Source organism: Diceros bicornis, chromosome 18 (genome assembly GCF_020826845.1).
Source record: "Diceros bicornis minor isolate mBicDic1 chromosome 18, mDicBic1.mat.cur, whole genome shotgun sequence".
NCBI classification, from domain to species: Eukaryota; Metazoa; Chordata; class Mammalia; order Perissodactyla; family Rhinocerotidae; genus Diceros; species Diceros bicornis.
Genome location: NC_080757.1, coordinates 39,556,684 through 39,564,481, shown reverse-complemented (window position 1 = coordinate 39,564,481; position 7,798 = coordinate 39,556,684). Strand labels below are relative to the sequence as shown.

At 55.1% G+C, this 7,798-nt stretch overlaps 1 protein-coding gene across 1 annotated transcript; it reads right to left on the bottom strand.

Moving 5' to 3' along the window:
• Positions 1-5,062: 5,062 nt before the first annotated feature.
• On the bottom strand, positions 5,063-7,402 carry LRRC3C (leucine rich repeat containing 3C). The gene is made up of 2 exons (XM_058560894.1): positions 7,383-7,402; positions 5,063-5,864 (listed from the first exon to the last, which is right to left on the bottom strand). Exons 1-2 carry the CDS (start codon positions 7,400-7,402, stop codon positions 5,063-5,065), a joined length of 822 nt encoding a protein of 273 aa, XP_058416877.1.
• Positions 7,403-7,798: the final 396 nt, after the last annotated feature.

The window sequence follows — 7,798 nt, the reverse complement described above, 5'->3', positions numbered from 1 at the left end:
GCCCTTGACCCCCAAAGTGAGTGAGAATTGAGGGCTGACCTCAGACATTAGTTTTAGTATGGGGACTTAAGGGTTTTTTTTAAATTTTTAAAAGAGGAAGATAGTAATCATCTTAAGTGCAGACATGAGTGTTATGACTGGGAGGAGATACACTTCCAGGGGCCTGAGGCAGGTGTGTGGATGTGGTGGTGGTTGTGGGACATTAAACAGGGACAGAGAGACAAGAATGGAGAACCATGATGTGCCGACTCCAAGGGCTGGAGACTCCGGAGCCATCTTCACATATCCAAAGGCCTGTTGTGTCCAAGAGCGAGTGGGCTTGCTCTGCAAAGCCCGGGGGCAGATCTTGGACCCGTGGGAGGAAGAAACAGGGATGTGGGCCAGGTAGAATGAGCATTTTCCAGCAGTCTGTTCTGCATTACTTCTGCCCTTATGGGAGGGAAACTTTCTCCAATGCATCACCTGCTTCTGGCCCCTAAGCGTGGACACTCCAAGATCTGACCTTTTCTGCAGGTAACTCAAAGTCAGTGTGATTAATATTATGCATTTTGTCAATGCCCATAGCCCGCTTTGAGGCAGGGAGAGTCATTTGTCCACACAGGGCCATTTGGAAGACATTTAAAAGGCCCTACTGCAATGCTTTTTGAGTTCCTTTTTTTTTGTGTGAGGAAGATTAGCCCTGAGCTAACATCTGTTGCCAATCCTCCTCTTTTTGCTGAGGAAGACTGGCCCTGGGCTAACATCCATGCCTGTCTTCCTGTACTTTATATGGGACGCCGCCACAGCATGGCTTGACAAGCGGTGCGTCGGTGTGCGCCCGGGGTCCGAACCTGTGAAGTCCGGGCTGCTGAAGCGGAGTGCGCACACTTAACCACTACGCCACTGGGCCGGCCCCTGCTTTTTGAGTTCTTATAAATGCTTTTAATAATGTTCCTCCCTGCTGTCAGGCTGCTGTTTCTCACTGCCATTATTCTGACAATCTGTAATGTACTTTTTGCTCCTTCAGATGTACTGCTTCTAATCTGTTGCATGCAGGAAGCCATAGTTCCAAAATTATTAGAACTCTATGTAAAATAATATTTAAAAAATGGGTAAAATAAATAGGTTCTGAGTGAGTACTGCTGTGAGTAAGGTATATGAAGGTTAGTCCATGTTTGCTTTAGCCGCCCCTTCTGGGCTCACACGGCCCCCGTGCCTGCCTTTGTCACCCGGGCTGGTGTCACTGATCCACTAACTGAGGATGGGCACCATGACTTCCTCATCTTTGTATCTGCAGTGCCTGGCATGTAGTAGTAACTCAATAAATGTTCATCGAATGAAATAGTGGACTTGTGGTAGTATCCGTTTTGGCGGCTCAGAGGCCTTGCTCTGTGTTGTTCTCTGCCTTCCTGGTTTGGGGCAACATTCCTCATAGGCAGGCGAGGTTGCTGATGACAAAGTCCCAGAGAGATAAGGTGGCGCTGTTTCTAGATGGATCTCCCCTTAGTCTAATGGGAGGAGGCACAGTCCTTCCCCTTGGAATAAGCTGCCTGGGTGCTTCTGGTTTGGGTGCTGACATGCCCTCAGTCTGTAGCAGAGCTCAGCCTTGCACTTGAAATGTCTGCACGTGAGCCCAAGACAGGAAGGGTGGGGGCTGTGCCCCACCCGTTGCTCCCTAACTGCCTCCCTCAGCGCCCATGTACTCAGTTTGCTCTCTGTTCACTTCCTTTTGTAGATAACGAGGCTTCGTAGGTGTCTAAGTCTCTGTGTCTGGGTCTCACCAGGTTCAGAGCTCCCCAAAGAGAAGAGACCTCATTACTTCCATTAGTCTGAGATTCCCCTGGGAGTTAGGTTCATCTCTCTCCTCCTCAGACTGGGGGCTCCCTGAGACCAGTGTCTGCTTTCTCTGCCACTCCAGGCTTCTGCTCCGCAGTGGGGGAAGAAGCTGGTGGTGGAAGGGCTGAGGGAGGGCCAGGGATGACAAGCTGGGGCCTGCCCCAGGCCTCCTAGGTTCTTGCCTCAGAGTTGGACCAGGCATGTGGCTGGGCTCTCTTGGTACCTGGTGGCTTTGTTCCTGGCTCCAGCACATCCCAGTGGGAGAGGTTGGTCTGATGTAGTGTGTCCCCCTCTTCCTCTGTCCCAGGCAGAAGGGCCAGAAGCAGGCAGCATTATTGAGGCCGTCCAGCTGCCTCACCAGGGCCCAGGTGGTGTCTTGGAGCATGGGTCCTATGATCCCTGGTCCCTGGCAGAGATAAGGATGTAGGAGTGAAACCAGACATGACACCCCCTTCTGCCTGCCCAGTGGACAAGTACAACCCAGAAGCGAGGATCCTTAAGGAAGGGCTTAGGGGTTCAGCGGCTGTCGTTCCAGGCAGGAGCCTCTCTGAGTCTGTGGATGCCCCACTCTGTCCAGTCTCCTGTGATGGGCTGAGTTGAAGCTACAGCTTCTGATGCCCCCCTCCACCAAGTTCTGACTCAGGGACCCCAACTGGCTGGGGTGAAGGGGTCTCTCCCTGGGGAAAGGAGTCGACAAAGCATCTCCCCTGCCACCTCCCCAGACCCCCATCTTCTGCTCCACTCATCCCCTCTTTCCCTTTCCTCCTGTCCTAGCTCCAGAAAGGGAAAGGAATTTGAGCCAGAGGGGCCAATTATTATCGTTTATTATCCAGGGCTCCAGAACCCCTCCTGATCTGGGCTCCAGGCAAAGTTTTCCTCACTGGATCCCTTCCCATCCTGAGCTCACCTCTGGGAATTGGGGTTAGGTGTTAGGATAGGGGAACCGACTCTCTGCAGACCTTAAAGATCTGGTCTCTGCTACTCAGGATGACAGAGAGTTAAATGAAGGCCCAGGAATGGGCACCAGTGATAGAGACACGGGGCTCCAGCTGCCCCCAGCCTCCCAACACCACAGGTCTGCACAGTCTATTTCCCAGAACCTAGTGAGACGTGTCCCAGCCTGATTCCAATAGTGGGTGGGATAGCAGAGTGGGACAGACTCTGAGAGGGCAGGGGAGGGACTGATGGAGGGTTTGATGTGGGGGGGGGGGCCAGGATTCCAAGGTCCAGGCCAGGGTGTAGCTGGGGTGGACAGTCAAAGCTGCAGCCTGAAACTTCCCACACCCTGGTTCTTTCCCTCATCCCTGAGCATCCCTGGAAGCGGGGAGGCCCAAGTCTCCTGAGAAAAGAGGATGGGGGATGGTCCCAGGTTTTTCTGAGATGAGTCAAGTTGAGGTTTCCTGGATGATATGAGGGAGCTCAGCCTTAGAGTGGTGGGGGGAGCCTCAGGGATGGAGAGAGAAGGGGTGAAAAGGAGGCTGGAAAGGGTACAGGGAAGTCAGGATGAGTCAGAGGGACCAGGGGAGGTGATGGGTTCCTCTTTGCCACTCCCTGTGTGGCCACCCATTCTGCCCCAGGCTCTGCCCCAAGCTGGCTGGAACCCTGGTTCAGTGGTTCTTATCTTCGGTTTCTGTTGGGGCTCCCAGGAGCTTCCCCAAAGCACCTGCTTCCTCCATGGAGGCCACATGGGTGGATTGTCTGGTATGGTGGCAAGGACAGGGTGTGTTGACCCCTTTGGTCCCTTGAGAAGCCTATTTGGTGATAGAGATATCTCATATGGCCCCCTCCTTCAGCCAACTTGGTCTCCCCCCACCCAGGAATTCTTTTATTAACTTTGATTACATCTGATTTGTCCTTGCCCCCTGCTCAGACTCCCGCTGAGAGAAAAGGCAGATTGCCAAGAGGGTAACAGCTCCCTTTCCCTTTGCTTCCTATGCCCCCTCCAGCAGGCTGGAGACTGCCAGCTGGTGACTGATGTCTGGACATTGCCCTCCTTCCGTCCTCCCTGTTTGTTCTCCCTCCAGGCCCCCTCCCATTCCCTATCCTTCCGTTCCACCATCATTAATTCATAGGACCTGGCTTCCCTAGCAGATAGGCTCTGGTATCAGGAGCTGGGAGGTAGGAGGGCAGGGAAGAGTTTGCATCCAGCCCAGTCGGAGCACCCACCACTAAAGGGGTGTTGAGGTGGTGGTGAAGGTCTCAACACCCTCCCCCTCCTCACTACCAGGCCACACATGTTCAATGAAATGAACAATAAGAAGGAGATGAGGGGCATTAACAGAAGTGACTTTATTGAGTTGTCCAGTGATGTTCTGAGGGTAGGAGACTTCCTGGTCCCCCGCTGCCCCCAGCTCTCCAGTGACCCATCCCCAGTTCGGGCATAGAGGAGACCACTTTTTTCCCAAGGAAAAGGGTTCAGGAAGCCCTTCAGTGTATAAAGGAGAGAGCAGAGAGTTGGAGAGTCTCTGGAAAAGGAAGAGGGGACCTTAAGCCAGAGGATCCCCAATAGAGGGCACAGGGAGAGGAGCCTGGGGCCAAGAGAGAGGCAAGAAGCGAGGGTGGAGCTTCTCTGAGATGGAGACAGGAGAGGGGACGACCCACGGGATCCTTCTCAATCCAGCTGCACCCGACTTTCTGACCTCACCTCCATCCCTCGCCTCTCTTTGCATCCTCCATTCCAGGCTCCAGGTAGGTTCTGCTGCTGCCCAGACATTCCAAGTTGTTTTGCATCTTCTTTGCCTTAGTCCACCACCTTTCAGCTAGGGTCCTCCCTCTTCTGCTCAGAGCCCTCCTCATTCTTGAAGAGTCAGCTCAAACATCCGTTCAGCGAAGGCTTTGAGATCACCTCCACCAGGCAGAGCCTCCCTCCTCCACGCTCCCACAGCTGCCTGCTCCTGCCTCTGAGCTGCCACACATACCACTACTATCATTCTCTTTTCTGTCGTCCCCCACCACTGCAGACTCGGGAGCTTTGGGTCTCTGAGTCTAGCACCATCCAGACCCAGAGTAGGCACCAAAAGTAGGCACCAAAACTCCAGGCACCGAAGATGGTGTTGCTTGAGAGAGAGAGAGAGAGAGAGAGAGAGAGAGAGAGAGAGAGATCAGGTGTTTAGGGGAGATGGAGGAGGAAGCGGGTGGAATTTGGAGGATGGGATGGAGCTGCAGAGGAGGCAGAGAGGGTCAGAGAAAAAGAGAGGACATGCGGGTAGGAGTGTGGGGCGTGGGGCCGGAGGAGTGGCCCTGGTCATCAGACCACTGTGCTGAGGGTAGAGGAGTCTTCGGGTTGCACGGGTAGCACGGGGGCCCACTTGAGGGGATGTCGGGTCTCATCCCGGTTCTGCCATATGTAATGGACCAGATAAGCCACCACAAGTACCAGCCAGCCCCCCATGGTGACCAGCAGGGCCACGTCGGTGCTCCGCCGGGCCCCACCCCACCCTGTCCCACACAGCTCTTCCTCCCCTGCCAGCGGCAGGAGCTCCTGCCCCACAAGGTCTGGTCGGGCTCCCGGGCCACACACGATGCCTGTCCCAGTGCCTGGTGCCAGCCTCACCCGCATGAGCACCTCCTGGAGGGCACAGTCACAGCGCCACGGGTTGGCGGACAGGTTCACTTGGATCTGCAGCCCCATGAAGGCCTCCACGGGCACTGAAGCCAGCTGGTTGGCAGAGAGGTCGAGGTGGCGCAGCGTCCCTGCCAGGCCCTGGAAAGCGGCCCCTGAGAGGTGGGCAAGGACATTATGGGACAGGTCCAGCTCCTCCAGAACAGGCAGGTGCTGGAAGGCACCAGCTGGTACTGATGCCAGCCGGTTGGCATCCAAGTAGAGCTTGCGGGTGTCGTTGGGGATGCCGGGGGGCACAGCACTCAGGCCTGCCTGGCTGCAACGGAAGGTCCGCTCACCAGCTTCCTCTGCTACATAGCAGCCCTGAGGAGGTACCCGGGGGCTGGGCATGGTACCCCCTGTGCCTATCACCAGCAGGAGGGGCAGGAGATGACCAGCTGGTGGGAGCATGGCCACAGATCGGCATAGCCCTGGAATGGAGTAGGATCTGGGGAAGAAAAAGCCCCATAAAAGAAGAGTGAGTCTAGAGAATTCCATTCCCCGCTGCCAGCTCTCTCTTCCTGAAGTCCACTGTGAAGTCTCTTTGGACCGGGGCCCCACCTTTGGGGGCTTTCTCAGGCCTGGGTGACTTTTTTGCTTCTTCTTTGGGGTCTAGGGCTCCTCATGTGGGCTCTTTGGGTAAAAGGTCCCCTGGGCCTGAGAGTCTTTTAGGTCTCTTTGATTCTGGAGGGCTAACCTGTGAAGTCTCTTGGTCCGAGGCCCTGGTGGTCATTCTGGGTCTAGGGGGTTCTAAGTTTCTGCTTCTGCTCATGTATTGATTTCCCTCATTGGAATAAAGTCTTTTTCTGCCAGCCTACCTGGGTGGCTGCCAGGTGGGCCAGGTAGGCACCAGAGGGCCTGGTTGGCACTAGAATGAAGGAGACAAGGAGGACGGATCAGCAATAGGACTGCAGGGCAACAAGCTAGGCTAGGTGACTCAGGCCCCACCTCTGTGCCCATCCATCCCTTTTCTTGGAGCATCCACCCCCCTGCCTGCCCCAGTTTTGTCCTCTCTGCCCCGCTCTTCCTCCCTCGTCCTCTCCCTCCTCCTCCCCGCCTCTCACCCCTGTTGGCAGGAGAGCCTTCTCCTGTGCTGCCCTCTCCTTGGAAGTAGCCTCCCTGCTGCTCGGCTCTGGAGACCCGATTCCTCCTCCAGAAGCCCTGCTTGCTCGTAGCTGCTGGAAGCTGGGGGCTGAGGCCCAAGAGTGTTGGGTTTCCTGGCATGTGACTCAGGGCCCCAGGTGTCGGATACCTGAGCCATGGCCTGGCCAGGTGATGCCAAGAGAGGGCAGATCCTGGACCCCGATGAACTCAGCTGTGGGGAGACCAGGTCCCAATTCCATTCCCTGCCTCAAGCTCCCCTCCCAAGGCTTTGACATTGCCATCTTCCATCCCAGCCAGGGCTGAGACTCTGCCCCCCAGAACCTCTGCCCCTTGCCTAGAGCATGGCTGAGCAGAAGAATCCCTGCTTGGCAGGCCTAGGGGACAGAACTGGGGTGGGACCCTTTTCACACCCATTGCCTCCAGCAACCCTCAGCTCCCAGCTCCATCTCTCCCCCACTCTCCTTCTCTGCTCTTCTACCGAGGCTTGTGGCATTTTCTTCCACAGTGAGCAAACTTCCCTCAGCCTTTCCTTGGAAAACTTGTCCCTCTCTGGTGGACCTTATCTCCTGGCTCTTCACGGGGTGTCCAGCCCTTTTGCCTGGCAGGGAGCATCATGGTTCACTTTTAGTTTGTTCTCTGTGCTGTTGGTAGATGGCCCCTTTAGGAGTTGGAAGGGGCCCTGGGCTCCCAAGTTGGTACTTTTAACTCTCCCTCTTTTCCAGGAGGCAAGGAGGGCTTGGGCAACTTCTTCCCCAGGGCCTCTTGATCCCAACCATCATTTGCAGCCCATGCCACCCCATTATGTCACCCTCTCCTAATGCAGTGGAAGGGAATGGGAGAGTGGCGTGTCACAGAGACTTGCACAAAGGAGGCTGAGGTCATGCGCTGTGGAGACTTTTCTGAGAAGAAAAACCTTGCTGGATTTTGTACGAGACTATGGGTGACTAGGATTGGACACATAATTTCAGGACTGAGTGCAAAATGAAAACGTGGGGCCCCTTATTCAAATACTGTTAAGAATTTCAAGACAGCAACAGCAGATCGTAAAACCAAGTGCAGGGCCCTTCTGAGTGCAGGGCACAGGGCCCTGTGGGACTGCACACGTAGCATGCCCGTGAAGCTGGCCCTGTAGGTGACCTTTAAACAAGCAGTTTCAGAATCACGATAGAGATCAGAATCAGATGGTAGAATACTGGATGAGGTCATCTCTGGGGATGTACTCACCACTGACTCATTCTTGTGATATCAACAGGGGCATTTCTCACACTCACATTTGTC